The 17,377-nt window shown below is 50.3% G+C and overlaps 2 protein-coding genes across 3 annotated transcripts; both read right to left on the bottom strand.

The window, feature by feature from the left end:
• Positions 1–114: 114 nt before the first annotated feature.
• IFI35 (interferon induced protein 35) lies at positions 115–10,780 on the bottom strand. 2 transcript variants are annotated; one of them, XM_027567579.1, is made up of 7 exons: positions 10,599–10,780; positions 2,088–2,183; positions 1,363–1,510; positions 1,161–1,267; positions 879–1,065; positions 673–779; positions 115–461 (listed from the first exon to the last, which is right to left on the bottom strand). In XM_027567579.1, exons 1-7 carry the CDS (start codon positions 10,611–10,613, stop codon positions 270–272), a joined length of 852 nt encoding a protein of 283 aa, XP_027423380.1. In that variant the 5' UTR covers positions 10,614–10,780; the 3' UTR covers positions 115–269. The 2 variants fall into 2 exon arrangements, with proteins under 2 accessions (XP_027423380.1, XP_027423381.1); XM_027567580.1 differs by lacking the exon at positions 2,088–2,183.
• Positions 10,781–12,804: 2,024 nt separating this feature from the next.
• Positions 12,805–15,913, bottom strand: RPL27 (ribosomal protein L27). Its single transcript, XM_027568189.1, has 5 exons — positions 15,836–15,913; positions 15,513–15,595; positions 14,368–14,537; positions 12,986–13,096; positions 12,805–12,898 (listed from the first exon to the last, which is right to left on the bottom strand). The coding sequence occupies exons 2-5, from the start codon at positions 15,591–15,593 to the stop codon at positions 12,850–12,852; spliced, it is 411 nt and encodes a 136-aa protein (XP_027423990.1). The 5' UTR covers positions 15,594–15,595; positions 15,836–15,913; the 3' UTR covers positions 12,805–12,849.
• Positions 15,914–17,377: the final 1,464 nt, after the last annotated feature.

Raw genomic sequence — 17,377 nt, 5'->3', positions numbered from 1 at the left:
GCCTCTTGAGAGCTGGAGGGGAAGGTGGGCTCCCGGAAGGCCAGCGCTGAGAGTGGAAGGTTAGGGTTCCTCCTGCCACGCTCAAATCAAGTTTCCTTTTAGGAAGTGAAATGAGAAGATCACGCCACTTTTATTGTTCTTGGGCAGCATTTCACAACCCATAATCCCTGCCACTGTCGACCTGCACGATCTCTTGCACCCGTGCACCCCGCTCCAGTCTGGTTCGAGAGGCTTGGCAGATGGGTGTGGGCGCAGAGGAGGGCAGGCTCTTAGCCCGATGTGGCAGTGAAGACCGCCAGGCCCCGCTGTCCAGGGGGCACGACTCTCAGGGCCTCCACCTCCCCACCTCCACGGGAGGGCTTCTGGAAGTGGATCTCCAGGATGTCCTGCAGCTCCGGGCCATCCAGGACATCAGGAATGTTGAGCACCAGCACTGACTGGGGCACCGGCCAGAACGCGATCTGGAAAAGGAGCCAGGCGATGGGCAAAGGCTCCTGGGAGTCAGGGACTGGGGGCAGGTGGTGCCCCTGGGGGTAGGGAAGGGGGCGAGGAGGCCAGAGAAGCTGGCAAGGGGGAGGGCAGTGGGGTTTGGGGACCCTGATCCTTGGGCAAGTTTCTGGCAGGCAGGCAGGCAGGCGCCTCACCCAGCCCCTGAGTAACCTTCCCACTTACCTCAGCCTTCTGGATCTCCCCACTGAGGTAGGGAGAGACTCTCAAAGGGCACTTTCGCCTGCCCAGTGGCACTGTGAACTGGCCAACCCGGCACAGGTACTGGGCCACTGGGGGAAGAGAGAGGGATGGACTTCTAGCATCAAGCGCCCTGCTCTCCTGGGGCCTGAGGCCTCAATCAGCCCCAATCTTGTGGGCGGGGCCCTCACCTGCGTCCTTAGTGAAACCCAGCACGACACCCCCTCGCAGCAGCTCCCGAGTCTTCACATCACCACCCCCGTTCCTGGTCTTGCCAAAGAAGATCTCCAGCTTGTCCAGCAGCTCCTCCTCACTCAGCCCGAGCCCGGCAGGAAACCCACTGACCAGCACGCTGTGCCTGCTTACCTGAGTGGACACCTAGGGGCAGACAAGAAGGAGAGGTCCGGCCCCGCTGCCTGGGGCCCAAGTGCACGGCAGCCCCTGCGTGTCCCAGGATGCTGCCACTCTGTCACCTGGACGGTGGTCACCACGGGCAGCTCCACAGCCCGCACTTGCACCCGCAGCCGGCATTCCTCTATGTGGATCTCATGCTCCTTTTGTTGCAACACCCTCTCAGCCACTGGGGGGAGGGGGGGGGCCGGTTAGGGGGGCGAGTATGGTCAGTGCCAGGAAGCCTCCCAGCCTCCCTCCCGGGGCCTCTCTCAGAGGACTTACCCTTGGGGTCATCGAAGGTGACTAGAGCAGAGCCTCCAGACAGAGGGTAGTAGATCCGCACTTTGGAAACCAACCACTTGGGTGCTTCCTGGCCCTGCTGAGTGTTTCCTTGGAACACCAAGGGGACCGCAGGTGCCTGGAATGGGACCTGGAGGTGGGGGAGGGGAGGCTGATGCAGCCTTCAAGGGTGGGAGAGGCCCCACCCCGGTCCCCAGGAGGAAAGTGTTCGATGCCGGGGACGAATACATTTATTTATTTATTTATTTATTTATTTATTTATTTATTTATTAAAGATTTTATTTATTTATACGACAGAGAGAGACACAGTGAGAGCGGGAACACAAGCAGGGGGAGTGGGAGAGGGAGAAGCAGGCTTCCCGCCGAGCAGGGAGCCGGATGCGGGGCTCCATCCCAGGACCCTGGGGTCATGACTTGAGCCGAAGGCAGATGCTTAACGACTGAGCCACCCAGGCGCCCCAGGATGAATACATTTATTGAAAGGAGCGGATGAACGTAGGTCAAGCCTAGACTGGCATTTTAGACCCAAGATCTTAGGTTGTCCTCACACAGCCCTGCAAGTTTGGTAGCTCCACTTTACAGATGAGAAAACAGGTCCAGAGAGTTCAAGTCACACGCTCGAGGTCACAGAGCAAGGAAGCGGCAGAGCCAGGAGGGAAACTGACTTCTAGTTCTTCCTACCGGGCCACAGCCCTCTCCCAGCTTACCTGGTCGTAGGGTAGGGCCCTGAGCTCCCTCTGCCGCCGCAGCTCCTGCAGCCTGCTCTTCAGTGTGGCCTGCTCCTCCCGGAGGGCACTGAGGGCCTATTAGAGCAGGGGGGAAATGAGCACACATCCACCTGCCTTCCCTGAGAGGGAGCCCAGGGGAAGGGTATCCTGTTGTGGACTCTCCCACAGCAGAGCTGATGCTCAGCTCCGGCACAGCCCAGCCCCTTTCCCCTGCCCCGGGCGGGTCCTGGCCTGCTCTCCTCATCCCTGGGGGCCTGGCCGCTCGCTGGGGGGCGCACGAGGGGCCCTGGCAGCAGCCACAGCTGCTCTTTATAGGAGACCTTGCTTTTAACAAACACTGAGCTCCTGCTGCGGGGCGCTGGGCACGGACCCAGGGAGACACAGAGACAAGAGGCCAGACCTCGGGCCCGGAGGGAACGGCACCCAAGACAGAGTGTGCCCTCCCACGACGGACCGTGGAGGACGTCGGGAGTATGGAGGAGGGGCCGTCGCCCCATAGGGCTTCCCGTCACTAGGGAGGCCTCCAGAAGGAGTGGGGGTTTAGAGTGGCAAAACGTCATACTATTAGCTAACATTTTTTTTTTTTTTTTATGTATTTGAGACAGAGAGAATGAGAGAGAGCACATGAGAGAGGGGAGGGTCAGAGGGAGAAGCAGACTCTCCGCCGAGCGGGGAGCCCGATGTGGGACTTGATCCAGGGACTCCAGGATCATGACCTGAGCCGAAGGCAGTCGCCCAACCAACTGAGCCACCCAGGCGCCCCATTAGCTAACATTTATGCAGCACTTACTGTGTGTCAGGCACTGTGCCAAGCTTTTGATACGGATTGTATCACTCCACTCTTGAAACAACCCTATGAGATAAATTCCCTCTTAATCTTATTTTACAGACGAGGAAACCGAAGCTCAGAGAGATGAAGTGACTTGCCCAAAGGCATTTGGCACTATGCAGGCTGACTCCAGACTGCTGATCTGTGCTTTCCAGTGAAGAAATCAAGCTCCCCTCCAAAAACAGAAGTCAAGCCCAGAGTGGGGGAGCAGTCTACCCCACATCTCCCAGCTTGTCCCCCCCCCTTTTTAAAGATTTTATTTATCTTTTTGACAGAGAGAGACACAGCGAGCGAGAAAGAACACAAGCAGGGGGAGTGGGAGAGGGAGAAGCAGGCTTCCCGCTGAGCAGGGAGCCGGATGCGGGGCTCGATCCCAGGACCCTGGGACCATGACCTGAGCCGAAGGCAGACGCTTAACGACTGAGCCACCCAGGTGCCCCCCAGCCTGTCCCTTGACTGCCACTCTTTCCACTGTCCTAAGCGGCCTTTCAGGCTGGGTATGATTTGGAGCAAGTCCAGAGACAGAGAGTGACAACATGGGCAAGGGAATGACACCAGGGATACGAACAAATGCACCTTTGTTTGTGGGATGGAATAGACGTTAGCTGGCAGGGTTCACTCTGTGGTTGGGAAGCCTGATAAATAAGGTCAGCTCAAAGAAGCGTGAGCTCACTTGGGAAGGCGGGACTCTGTCCTAGTCATCTCTGTACCCCCGTGTTCAGCAGAGTCCCTGGCGCAAAACGGGCATTCAGTCAATGTGTGTTGAAGGAATGAATGTCTGCAGTGAATGAATGACAGAATGGGAGCATATTACAGAGGGCACTGAAGACATTCAGTGTGAGTTCACTCTGTTTTTAAGCAGAGGAAAGCTAGGGCTTGACAAAATAATGCTGGTTTATGAGTAGTGAGAAAGGTACCCAGTTCTTTATATTTCTACAGAGAAGGTGCCTTTAAGGGCTGGTTAGATGACATCAGTGAGTCCAGGAGTCACTGTAGATGATAGGGAATGCTAGGGACTCACAAACTGGAGAGAGCATGTCCCCCACTAAAGTGGAAGCCTCTTCTCAGCTCCAACCAAGATGTTCTCACGTAGGAATGTGGTTCCAGTATCCTATATCTTCCCATTTTTAAAAAAAGATTGTAGGGGGCACCTGGGTGGCTCAGTTGGTTAAGTGACTGCCTTCGGCTCAGGTCATGATCCTGGAGTCCCGGAATCGAGTCCCACATCGGGCTCCCTGCTCAGCGGGGAGTCTGCTTCTCCCTCTGACCCTCTTCCCTCTTGTGCTGTCTTTCATTCTCTCTTTCTCAAATAAATAAATAAAATCTTAAAAAAAAAAAAAAGATTGTAGGGCACCTGGGTGGCTCAAATGGTTAAGCATCTGCCTTCGGCTCAGGTCATGATCCCAGGGTCCTGGGATCGAGCCCCATATCAGGCTCCTGGCTCAGCAAGGAGCCTGCTTCTCCCTCTCCCTCTGCCTCTCTCCCTGCTCATGCTTTCTCTTCTCTCTGTGTCTCAAATGAATAAATAAAATCCTTTAAAATTTTTTTAAAAAATTGTATTTTATTTATTTATGTGAGAGAGAGAATGAAAGCAAGCATGAGAAGGGGGGAGGGGCAGAGTGGGAGGGAGAGGGAGGGGGAAAGAATCTCAAGCAGGCTCTGCACTGAGTGTGGAGCCCAACGTGGGGCTTGATCTCATGACCCTGAGATCACGATCTGAGCCAAAATCAAGACTCGGTCGCTCAACCAACTGAGCCACCCAGGCACCCCAACAAATATAGAATTTTAAAAAGAACCATTCAAGCAGGGGAGTTCAGACCAGGTATCAGTAGGAGATGGGGAACTAGTGAAGATTTCTGATGGGGGCGGTGAGGTGCTGGGCACAGTGTTTAAGAAGCGTCTTGGCAAGCCATGGCAGGATGAACCCAAGCAGCGGGGTTCATCCCACTGATGAAGGAGTGAGACTCTGAGGTTCTAATTCCCACTGACATGGCAGGAGCTGAGCTGGGCCTCTGGCAGTGGACATGCGCGGGTAAGCACATTTCATGAGGAAAGCTCCAGGACTCTGTGGATGTTTATATTAAGGAGACAGAGGGGACAAACTGGAGAGATGATGCCAAGATTGTAGACCTGGGTGTCAAGAGTTTGGTAGAAAGCCAGGGACCCAACAGGCAAGGAGGTGAGCCAGTGGTTATTGGGGGCCTGCTAGGTGCTGGGCACAGTTGGACCCCATCTCCATTTAAGTATCATTTAAGTATCATAAAACTGCCCCCTGTTTCGAGCTCCCAGCTGAAACTTCTCTCTTATAGGACCCTCTGAAGGACAACACAGGCTGATCGTAGTCACTTACGTGAATTTGACTACACATACGTGAAAACATGGTCTCCTAAATGCAAGCCAGGGTGCATCTGCCACTCTGCTGAAAAAAAAATTGCAATCCTTTCCCTGTGGAGCTCATTGACAGACTGTAAATTCTGGATACTCTAGGGGTGAGTTAATGATTTAAGGTTAATTTTGACTACCTACATGCTTCTGCCTTACTTGCCAACTTTACAACCTAACCACCCCAGAAGATAAAATCTCATGCTATCTATGTTCATCATAGGGGTACTGGAGGCCGTTCAGCCTAACAGTAAAAAGCACAAACTCTGGAACCAAGCCTCTGGAGCTTACATCCAGCTCCTCTTAGTCCTGCAAGGCAATGAGCAAGTTACTGAACTCTCTGTGCCTTGGTTTCCTCATCTGTAAAATGGGCACAATAGCAATTTCCACCTATATATAATTTTGTTGGAAACAACGGTACCTGGCGCATAATGCGTGCTATGTTGAATGCTTTCTATTGTATTAATCCTTTTATTTTTTAAAAAGATTTATTTATTTGAGAGAGAAAGAGAGAGGGCGAGTGTGTGAGCCAGGGGAGGGACAGAGGGAGAGGGAGAGAGAAAATCTCAAGCAGACTCTGTGCTGAGCGTGGAGACCCCTGTGGGACTTGATCCCACAATCCTGAGATCACGACCTGGGCCAAAATCGCGAGTCAGATGCTTAACTGGCTAAGCCACTCAGGCACCCCTATTAATCCTCATTTTATAGATGAGGAACCTGAAATTTCTCAGGGTTAATTAATGGGCCAAAGTAAGTCAAACCCAAGGCCGTTGAAGACACATGGGGTCAGGGACAGGACTTGGTGGAAAGGACTCTGGGTTGGAACAGCATGTGGTGATGGAAGAAGCCAAAAAGAAGGAAGAACACTTTGACGAACAGAGCCTTGAAAAATGTAATCTTTGAGGATACCTAGTCAGGGGTCAGGGGAGACAAAAGGAATGGCAGAGAAAAAAAGAAGAAGAAGAAGAAGAAGGGCTGGCCAAAGATAAGGTGGTGCCAGGGCCGGGACTGGGGACTGTCAGAGACACAGAGGAGGAGGAGGGATGAAGCAGTGCTTCAAGGGAAGGAGGCTATAAGAAGTCCACGGCTCATCTGTTTTCTCATTCAGTCATTCAACAATTAGCTACCAAGCTTCTACCAAATGCCAGGCACTGCTCTAGGCTCTGGAAACATAGTGGTGAACAAAACAGACAAAACCTCCTTGTGGAGTTTATATTCTAGAGGATGAGCCAGACAATAAACAGAATAAATAAAATCTGCAGTATGCTAGTGGGGTTAGTGTTGTGGACAAAAACCAAGCAGGGGGAGGATAGAGAATGTTGGAGTACATTTTAAATGGGGTGATCAGAGTGGGCCTTGCCGAGATGATACCGCATCATTTACTTGAAGGAGGTGCAGGAGCAAGCCATGTGTACACATGGGGGAAAGTTCTATGCAGGGGACAACAAGCACAAAGGCCCTGAGGTGGGAGTTTGTCAGGCAGATCTGAGGAATAGCAAGGAAGCCAGTGAAGCTGAGCAGAGGAATTGTGGGGACGGTGGCTAGAGAGGAAGTCACAGAGGAGGAAACGGGTTGGGACCATGCAGGGCCTTTTACACAATGAGGAGTGGGAAGCCACAGACAGGATGAGTTGGCTGTTGTGTGACTAGACCGATATGGGGAAAGGGCACAAGCAGGGAGACCTCCAAGGAGGCCATTACAGCGTCCAGGAGAGCCATGTTGGTGGCTTGGACCAGGCAGGATTAATGGAGGTGGTGAGGGGCAGTGGAGTCTAGGTTGGTTGAAGTTGCCAATGGATCGGAAATAGAGTGTGGAAGAGAGGAGTCTGGGATGACTCTAAGCTTTTTGGCCTGAGCAACTGGAGGGAAGGAGAGCCATTTTCTGAGATGGGGAAGACTGGATGGAAGAGATTTAAGGCAGAAAATGAAGGGTTTATTTTGAACACATTAGATATGAAGTGCCTATTTGACATGTCAGTAGAGACAGAGGGTAGCAGTTGCCTCTAGGGATCTAGTATTCAGGGAAGATGTCCATGCCGGAAGTATACATTTGGGGATTATTCACGTGGGGGAGATAAGAGTCACAAAACTAAGTAAGATCACAAGAAAGTCTTACAACTACATGAGAGCAACAGGGAGGGAGGTGCAAACAGAGAGAAGTTCAAGGGCTGATTTCTGGGGGTACCCACCACTAAGAGGTCAGGGAACAAAGAAGCACCAGCCAAGGAGGATGCAGAGGAGGGGGTCAGTGAACCTAGAGGGAGAACAGGAGTGTGAAGACGGGTTTCAAGGAGCAGGAGCCAGCAGCTGTGCCAAACGCTGCTATCAGGCTAACTAAGATGAGGAATGAGAATGACCACCGAGACTGAGTGACAAAAAAAACAGTCCTACTTACAAGGAAATGGCCAGAAGTTCATGTACAAAGATTATTATTGTGGTTTTATTTAAAACAGACAAAAAGAGGGGTGCCTGGGTGGCTTGGATGGTAAAGCATGTGGCTCTTGATCTCAGAGTCTGAGTTCGAGCTCCACATTGGGGTAGAGTTTACATTAAAAACAAAACAAAACAGGGAGGCTTAGGTGGCTCAGTCGGTTAAGCGTCTGCCTTCAGCTCAGGTCATGATCCTAGAGTCCAGGGATCGAGCCCCCCATCGGGCTCCCTGCTCAGTGGGGAGCCTGCTTCTCCCTCCCCCTGCTTGTGTTCCCTTTCTCTCAATCTCTCTCTCTGACAAATAAATAAATAAAATCTTAAAAAAAGCAAACAAAAGCAAAACAATAAAATAAAAACAAAACAACAAAACAGACAAAAAGAAATCTACATATCCAACCATAGAGGAATAGCTAGAGGCGTGTGGGTGGCTCAGTAGCTGAGTGTCTGCCTTCAGCTCAGGTCCTGATCCCAGGGTCCTGGGATCAAGCCCCACATCGGGCTCCCTGCTCAGCGGGGAGGCTGCTTCTTCCTCTGCCTGCTGTTCCCCCTGCTTGTGCTCTCTCTCTTTCTGTTCTGTCAAATAAATAAATAAATAAAATACTTAAAAAAATAGAGGAATAGCTAAATAAATATATCATGTAGCAATTAAAAATAAATATATCATGTAGCAATTAAAAGACACAGAACATTTAACGATATGAAAAAATGCTCACAGGGCGCCTGGGTGTCTCAGCTGGTTGAGCGTCTGCCTTCGGCTCAGGTCATGATCTCAGAGTCCTGGGATCGAGCCCCACATCGGGCTCCCTGCTCCGTGGGGAGGCTCCTTTTCCCTCTCCCACTCCCCCTGCTTGTGTTCCCTCTCTCTGTCTCTGTCAAATAAATGAATAAAATCTTTAAAAAAAAAAAATGCTCACAAGAAGCCAAAAAAGCAAGATACAAAACTGTATAGAAAGTAGGATCTCTATGCTGTTGATTTAAAAAGTTTTATTTCATAAGGATCTTTATTAACACATAAAAATGCATGGGGGGCGCCTGGGTGGCTCAGTTGGTTAAGCGACTGCCTTCGGCTCAGGTCATGATCCTGGAGTCCCGGGATCAAGTCCCACATCGGGCTCCCTGCTCAGCGGGGAGTCGGCTTCTCCCTCTGACCCTCTTCCCTCTCGTGCTCTCTCTCATTCTCTCTCTCTCTCAAATAAATAAATAAAAAGTCTTTAAAAACAATGCATGGGGGTGCTTGACTGGTTCAGTCTTGGAAGAGCGTATGAATCTTGATCTGGGGTCATGAGTTGGAGCCCCACATTGGGTGTAGAGATTACCTTAAAAAAAAAATCTTAGAAAAAAATAAAAAAGCATAAGAAACTCTGGGTAGACACCAATATGTTCTTTTTTAAAAAAGATTTTGTCAGAGAGAGCAAGCACGAACAAGCAGGGAGAGTGGCAGACAGAAGGAGAAGCAGGCTCCCCGTTGAGCAAGGAGCCCCTAAAGGGACTCAATCCCAGGACCCTCAACAGACCGAGCCACGCAGGCATCCCCCAAAATATTAAGAGATTCTCTCTCAATAATGAATTTAGGGTGATTAAAAGAAGAGTTTCCTGAACCCACCTTTCAATATGTAAAGGCTGTTCAAGGGAGTAGTTTTGGCAGAGGTAGAAGATGGGGGTGAATCAAGATAATCTTGGGGAACTGGGGTTCTGAAAGGTTGGCAGTAACATTAATAATAACACATATTGTACGCTTAGTAGGTGCCAAGCAGTGTGCTAAGTTTTTATTGTATGGATTTATGGATTATCTGCTTTAATTTTTTTTTTAAGATTTCATTTATTTGTCAGAGACAGAGAGAGAAAGCAGGGAGAGCAGCAAGCAGGTAGAGGGAGAAGCAGGCTGCCTGCGGAGCAGGGAGCCCAATTCGGGACTCAGTCCCAGGACCCCGGGACCATGACCTGAGCAGAAGGTAGACGCTTAACCAACTGAGCCACTCAGGCGTCCCTAATTTTCTTTTTTTTCTAAGTAATCTCTACACCCAGTGTGGGGCTTGAACTCACAGCCCCAAGATCAGGAGTCACTCAGTTCCAACGACTGAGCCAGCCGGGCTCCCTGAGCCTGTGATCTTTCTTACATTTGTGAGATGAATGAAAAATTCCCAGGCAAGACATTTGTGTATTTATGATAGGGGAGTAGCAGGGAGGGAAAGACTGAAGAAGCTGGAGAGGGGAGGAGATTCATTCATTCCACAGCTGTTTATTGAGTGCCGACTGCAACCCAGGCACAGTGCTGGCATGTCTAGGGATCAAGGGTCAACAGGCTAGACAGGGGACCAGTCTTAGTCTAGCAGGAGTCGGGGCATTCACAGGTCAGGAAGGGAAAGACTACAGCAGGCAGGGGTCAGGTGAGCTCTTGGAGGAGGAACAGGTCTTCCTGCGACCCGGAAGAGGGCCCAGGGTTCAGTTCAAATGAACTGTAAGGCGAGAAACTATCCATTTCAACTCTAGGGTGAAATATAAGGAGGGCAAGTTTGTTGGGCAAGATCTTAGGAGATAAAGGTGTGAACGAGTCAAACTTTTTGGGTCACAGAACCCTTTAAGTATCTAATGAGAACTGAATTCTCTCAGAAAAACGCATTCACACAAGGAATTCATGAGCTCTTGAGGTGAAGGTTACAAAATTGTCTCTGAGGCAGTGGGTTAGGGGACAGGTAATCCCAGCCATTTGTTTCTCCCCAGAAGTTTAGCAGGTCTGAGAGACGGGCAGAGAGGCTTGGCCACCAGACCCTGAGATAACTGCAGATGCCCAGCCAAGAGGAATGCTCCTCTGCTTCCCCCCCATCCCCCAACACTCTCCTCCTCACTTACGGCATCATCATTCATCACTGACACGGGCCTGGGTCCGGTTGACAGGAGCTGAGGCTTCAGAGCTGGGCACAAAGTGCCAGTGTCCCCTGTAACTGAACTCTTGCTCGTGCCTTCGGAGGTGTCTTTTTCCTCACCAAGCTGGGCCTGAGATACACTTCCACTTTCATTTCAGCAAAACCCTGGCCGTTGTTTACACGCCCCAGCTGGTTTCCCCACCCCTGGGAGGAGCCCTTCTGGGCTTGTAAGTTCACTTCACCCACTGGAGGCCTGAGAGGAAGCCACCCACAAATAACAGCAGACAGAATGTGGGCCCCAATCAACCACTGATTCCCAGCCTACTAATCCCAGTACAAGCCCGTTGGTAGAATTTTGTCTGCTGTTAAAGATATTTCCCCGGAGGGACGCCTGGGTGGCTCAGTCGTTAAGTGTCGGCCCTCGGCTCAGGTCATGATCCTAGGGTCCTGGGATTGAGCCCCGCATTGGGCTCCCTGCTCTGCGGGAAGCCTGCTTCTCCCTCTCCCACTCCCCCTGCTTGTGTTCCCTCTCTCACTGTGTCTTTCTCTGTCAAATACATACAATCTTAAAAAAAAAAATGTATATATATATATATATATATATATATATATATATATATATATATATATATATATATATATATATATATACACACACATACATATATGTATTTCCCTGGAGCCTAGAAAGATGCCGGACACGCAGACTAAGATTGAGTGAGAAATGCAACCAAGACTGTTAAAGCCTCTCCAAGGTCACAAAGCCATGCTAATAGCCATTTCTGGAGAGCTCTTCTGTGCCCAATATTGGATCTGCTTCACGTAAGTTAACTCATCTTCCAAACAACCCCACAAAGTTGCTTTTACCATTTTACAGATGAAATTCTGAACGTCTGAGGCAGCGAAGTATAGAACCTTGCTCAAAGTCATACTGTTAAGTCAAGCATGTATTCAAACCTGGCTGGAACAGTATTTGAACTTGGGCCTTGAGGCAGAGTGGAGAGAACTTGTCAGTTTCTAGGCAGCCGGTTTAAATCTTCCATTTGTGACTGAGTAGGCAAGCTACTTAGGAGTCTTGTCTCAAGGGATGCCCAATACTTAAGGGTGAGGAATCAAATGAAAACACACAGGACACAGTGCACAATAGATTTGTTTTCCTAATACCCAGGCCATCCAGTCCAGAATTTTTCGAGTAATTCACAGACCTAGCCCTTCCCCCATACCCCAGGTGGATGTATGCCAAGCGCAGTGCTTGGGGAATACACCTGTTTGACTCCTACTTCCATCCAGGGACTTAGAACCAGCTCAGCCGGACAGAGCGCCTATTTCACCAGTAGGGCAGGGTCAAAGGTACCCAGTGAAAGGTAAAATGCCAGAGGGGCCAAATATCTTTCCTGCAACAGCTGGTGACACAACTGTACCCAAGACCCTTGAATCACACCTTTTCTATTTTTTAAAAAAGATTTGAGAGACACAGCGAGAGGGAACACAAGCAGGAGTGGGAGAGGGAGAAGCAGGCTTCCCGCCTGAGCAGGGAGCCCTACGTGGGGCTCGATCCCAGGACCCCGGGATCATGACCTGAGCTTAACGACTGAGCCACCCAGGTGCCCCGTGAATCACACCTTTTCTTGCAGGTCTCTGCTAGCCAGGCCATTTGGGGACCTCTTCTGATCTCACTAGGAATGGCTCTTCTGGGGCTCAGGCCTTCCTCAGCCCCCACCTGTCATAGGGAGCAGCTTGCCAGGGTGGGCCTCATCAGGGCAGCACCGGTATCAGCAGGTAACTTCCCGGAAATTCTGACGTACTAAATCTCAGTGGGACTATGGCACTTTGAAGTTGGTTTGAGATCCTCAGATTGGTGGCTCTCGATCCAAAGTAGCCAGTGCCCACTGAGTGGGGCCTGTGGGTGTTCCCAATGGGGGGCAGGGGGAACAGGGTGGCCCAGGTTCTACTCTACACCTGTGAATGTCAGGAGTACTCCTTTTTTGGGAAACAGTTCAGTAGATCACACCTTGCCCACCCAGGGCATCCAAAAGATGAAAGGATGCTCGGCTGAGGATGGAAGTAGTCTAAGTCTCACAAAAGCATTATTTTATATATTCTCCCACAGCCTCTCACCCACCACCCAATGTCTCATCACATCAATGTTCTTCCTTCCCAGTCTAATAATACATGCCACAGGCAGACAGGGATTTTTTTTTTTTTTTGGTATTTTTAATGACTGAAACCAAACAAATCTAAAACCGCAGCTTCTGGAAGAACCACTTGTTCTTGCCGGTCTTGTACCTAAAGGGAAAAAAGGACACCATTGAGAAGAACAGTGAAACCAAATTCCCTTCATGGAGAATAGGGCCACCACCAAAGTCTATTTACCTCTCCTCGAACTTGACCTTAGCCTCTCGTCGGGCCTTTCGTTTAAGAGCAGGGTCTCTGAAGACATCCTTGTTGACAACAGTCTTGTCCAAGGGGATATCCACAGAGTACCTGGGAACAACGGTGGGGATGTAAGATCAGCCCACACACTGCCAGGGCCCTTCACACAGCCCAAGGACTCCTGGGTGTGACACTGGGGTGTCAGGGTCTGTCTCCATAGGAGCAACCCACAGAAGCTGTGCCAAAGTCCCCATAATATTTTTTGGACATTACCAATTTAAAAGGACTCCTTTACATGGACCCAAACCATGGAAATACTTCACATTTCATTCTCGACTTTCCACAGTGACTATTTCTCTAGCTAAGGACTGTTACTTTATTACATCTCCTTCACTATCATCATGGTGGTTGGCTAGCTTTCTATTTGGAGTCATTTTATTTAGTGTTGTTCAAGCTGTGCCTGGGAAGGGGCAGCCTCATTGCTGACAGTGCAGAAGCTGGGCGGCTAGCTGCTGAGGTCTCACTGCTTCCCGGCACCTGAGAAACAGCTTTGCTCTTTTAAGACATCTTTGAGGGGAAAAAAAAAAAGACATCTTTGAGAGTAAACATGTGGCCCCCAGCGGCAAACTGTAAGACACACACTGCTGGGTTTGGCTAACCATTGTTCAGGACTCTCAACCATTGTATTTCTGTATAACCTATGCACCAAGATAGTGTGTATGGCGCACAATACTGCGGAAGGCGAGGAACTTAAGGGCATGGCAGCCCAGTGGAATTCGTTGGTGGGGGGCTTGCTGCCTTTATCTACCATTTTGGAAAGCCTTCAACAACTATCCTGGAAAGTGGAAGAGTGGCAGAGAGCAGGCCAGATCCCGTGCCCATGTTCACTCTGAATGCAAACAAATGAAACGATCTTTACCCAACACTTGGAGAATTTTCAGGTGAGGAGACAGATAAAGTGCAGGCTTGGAAGAGATTTTCCATCCTGCTTGGCCAACTCAGGGAAGTCACTACAGAAAATGGTAGAACACAGCTCCACGCTGGACCAAAGAGGCAACACTGGAAACCACCACCACTCTGTAAGTGACACACTAGAATAGCTGCAAGGTTGCCTAATTCAGCAGGGCAGAGAGGGGTGAAAAGGAAGTCCCTTTCATTCCCATTCCTTTTTTAAAAAAAGATTTTGAGAGAGCAAGAGAGAGCGCATGCATGCACGCGAGCACAAAGAGGGAGAGTGAGAGGTAAAAAAAGACTCCCTGCTGAGCAAGGAACCAGTTGTGGGACTTGATCCCAGGACCCTGGGATCATGACCTGAGCTGAAGGCAGACACTTAACCGACTGAGCCATCCAGGAATCCTCACTGCCATTCTTGAAATGCTCACCTTGTGGGCATGAGGTGATTGTAATTATAAACTTTCACAAAAGACTTGATCTTTGACCTCTTGGCGATTTTCTTCTTGCCCATGGCAGCTGTCACTTTGCGTGGATAGCGGTCAATTCCAGCCACCAGAGCATGGCTGTAGGGACGGTCTGAGGTGCCATCATCAATGTTCTGAACGAGCAAGAATCACATGTCATTGACTGAGGGCCTATTTAGGCCCTGTGCTAGATAGATGTAGGGCATGTATAACAGGAACACCCCCACTGCCAGGTCTGAGACCCACTATAGGAAAAACCACACAAGGCAGACACTCTTGAGTGCTATGCTAAATCGCACAAAGAGTAATAGGGAAGGGTTGTATTAATTCCCACAAGGATCTGAAAAGGTTCCTGGGTGGGAAGAGATCTAAAAGGATCGATATCAACATCAACGGAATGCTTGCTTTGTATCAAGCACTGGTGCTTAGCACTCTACTTAACTTCCCCTACGACTGGCACTGCTAGTGAGGGATAGAGGCAGGACTCCAAAACTGGTGGTCTAGTTCCAGAAACCAGTCTCAGATTGAGGGGGGTAGGGCAACAAAGGGTGCCCCGCGGCCCCACCACAGCCAGAAGCAGGTGTGTGGCCAGAGCTTAGGGGGCTCTCACCAGAGGCTACAAAACCTAGGTAGAAGGCCAAAGGTGAAGGGCTAGAACATGCTAAGTGAGCATTTGGAGGGGAAACAACTTCTCTTTTTACAGACTCCCAGCCGCAGCACTTAACGTTTTTACCTCAGTTGAATTACTTAACGTCTCTGCACGTTAGCACTAGAAAGGAATCCCCTACGAAGACTTCAAGAACCGGACGTGACCAACACCTGTAAGGCGGTGCCAGACACCAAGCGAGCGCGCGATAAACGCTGGACACTATTATTTTTTAAAACCTCCTCGGTAGAGGACCCCTTATGTGTTAGGCGCCCAATTCCACTCACCTTTGTTTTTACTTTGCACCTTCCTCTCTCAAAAGCCCTCCCGCATTGACCCCCACCCACAATGCTCAGCGACGAATGCCCCCCAAGCTAGCTCTTGAACTCCGAGCTTGCAGGGCCTCCGAAACCGCCCAGTTCCTGAGATGCAAGGGCGCAGGAGAGGCTCGCGAGGCTGGTACCTTCACGATGACCGCTTTGCGTCCGGAGTAGCGTCCGGCCAGGACCAGCACCACCTTCCCGGGTTTCATGAACTTGCCCATCTCTGCAGAGATCGGAGAAGGGGCCGATCAGAAACGCGCAAGCCGAGGCCGTGGGCCCGGAAACCGAGGCTGCGCTCCCTGCCGTCTCGGCCCAGGCCGCCCGCGGGCCCTGCTCGCAGGACAGGATCGCTACGAAACCGCCAGAGACCGAGTAGTGGAAAGCGCCCGGCGCCGCCCCGCAACTAGACCCCCGGGCCGCGGATGGCGGCGGATTGGAACATCCTACCCAAGTCTCTACTCACCGACACCGGCCACTCGAGCCCACAGTAGAAAGGAAGGAAGGGCACTTCCGCTAACCTTTCACCCCGGGGAGTGTTGATCTCACTTCCGGTCCCGCCCCTCAAGCTTGCCCCGCCTCTCGAAATCCGTTGTGGGCGGAAGAAGCTCTCGCGGGGAGAGCAGGCCCTGGGTGCTCATTTATTCAAATCAAACTTTATTAGTAGCTTCAGCGGTGGGCAGGAGCAAAGGAGTCTCCTCCCGCATAGGTTGGAAGGGCGAGGAAGGCTGCAAAGCGCGCTAATTTTTGACTCCGCTGCTCTGCCCCATCCTTGGTTGTAGTTCCTCTTTCGGGCGCTAGGAGGGGACACAGTTCGAAATTGACGTTTATGCCTTGCAAGAGTCCGCAAAATAGGACTTCTATTAGTGTGCACTGTTAGGCGTATGGAGGGAGAGATGAAGATCAATCGGGCAAGGGTGCTTACCCCCAATATTTAGAGTCTAGTGATGTCACACCCATTACCAGCTAGAATAAGCAATGACGATGGTGATAATCACTGAGCACCTACTTTGTGCTAGGCTTTTTAGGTAAGTCGACAGCCTATTTAATTCTCACAACTCTGCATCTTGGGTATCTTCTTCCCATTTAGACATGAGGAAATTGAGATTCAAAGAGGGTAAGTTACCTATCCGAGGTTGACCCTGATCAGTAGCATAGATGAGATTCAAATTTAGGTTTGAACCTAGGTCTAGTTGGTTCTCAAACTGAGTTATTTCCCATCACTTACTGGAAGAGTGTTTTTATTATTACTAAGTAGGCTCCATGCCCAAGGTGGGCCTTGAACTCCTCAGGACCTTGAGATCAAGAGTCACATGCTCTACCTACTGAACCAGCCAGGCATACCTGGAAGAGTGTTTTTAGATGGTTCTTTAGTTGTCTTCTGAGTTCAAGAGAAAGGAAACCATCTTACAGTTTTTGCTTATCTGAACATTGAAGAATCTACAGGATTGGTCTTTTTTTTTTAAGATTTTATTTATTTATTTGAGAAAGAGAATGAGAGACAGAGAGCACGAGAGGGAAGAGGGTCAGAGGGAGAAGCAGACTCCCTGCTGAGCAGGGAGCCCGATGCGGGATTCGATCCCGGGACTCCAGGATCATGACTTGAGCCTAAGGCAGTCGCTTAACCAACTGAGCCACCCAGGCGCCCAGGATTGGTCTTGGGCAAGATGTGGGAACAATCAGGGTTTCATCGATTCTCTTAAGGCTCTCCAGGGACCAATTTTCCCTGCACCCTCACGACCCCATTCAAATGGTTTATCACAGTAATTATGTACTTATATTTCTTTTCAATTAAAATCTTTTGTTTTGGGGCACCTGGATGGCTCAGTCGTTAAGCATCTGCCTTTGGCTCAGGTCATGATCCCAGGGCCCTGGGATCCAGCCCCCGCATCGGGCTCCCTGCTCAGCGGGAAGCCTGCTTCTCCCTCTCCCACTCCCCCTGCTTGTGTTCCCTCTCTCGCTGTGTCTCTGTCAAATAAATAAATAAAATCTTTTAAAAAATCTTTTG

Source organism: Zalophus californianus, chromosome 16 (genome assembly GCF_009762305.2).
Source record: "Zalophus californianus isolate mZalCal1 chromosome 16, mZalCal1.pri.v2, whole genome shotgun sequence".
Lineage (NCBI taxonomy): Eukaryota > Metazoa > Chordata > Mammalia > Carnivora > Otariidae > Zalophus > Zalophus californianus.
Note: the sequence above shows the minus strand (reverse complement) of the source record. Positions and strands in the feature narration are given on the sequence as shown.

Excerpts from the sequence above, each read along its gene's own strand:
- IFI35 (XM_027567579.1), bottom strand. Across the intron at positions 1,511-2,087 it reads GGGCCCTACCCTACGACCAG|GTCCCATTCCAGGCACCTGC; the intron begins GTAAGCTGGGAG and ends CCCCACCTCCAG. Across the intron at positions 1,268-1,362 it reads CACCTTCGATGACCCCAAGG|TGGCTGAGAGGGTGTTGCAA; the intron begins GTAAGTCCTCTG and ends CCCTCCCCCCAG.
- RPL27 (XM_027568189.1), bottom strand. The coding sequence starts at position 15,593 with ATGGGCAAGTTCATGAAACCCGGGAAGGTGGTGCTGGTCCTGGCCGGA. Across the intron at positions 14,538-15,512 it reads GCAAAGCGGTCATCGTGAAG|AACATTGATGATGGCACCTC; the intron begins GTACCAGCCTCG and ends TTGCTCGTTCAG. Across the intron at positions 13,097-14,367 it reads AATCACCTCATGCCCACAAG|GTACTCTGTGGATATCCCCT; the intron begins GTGAGCATTTCA and ends CGTTGTTCCCAG.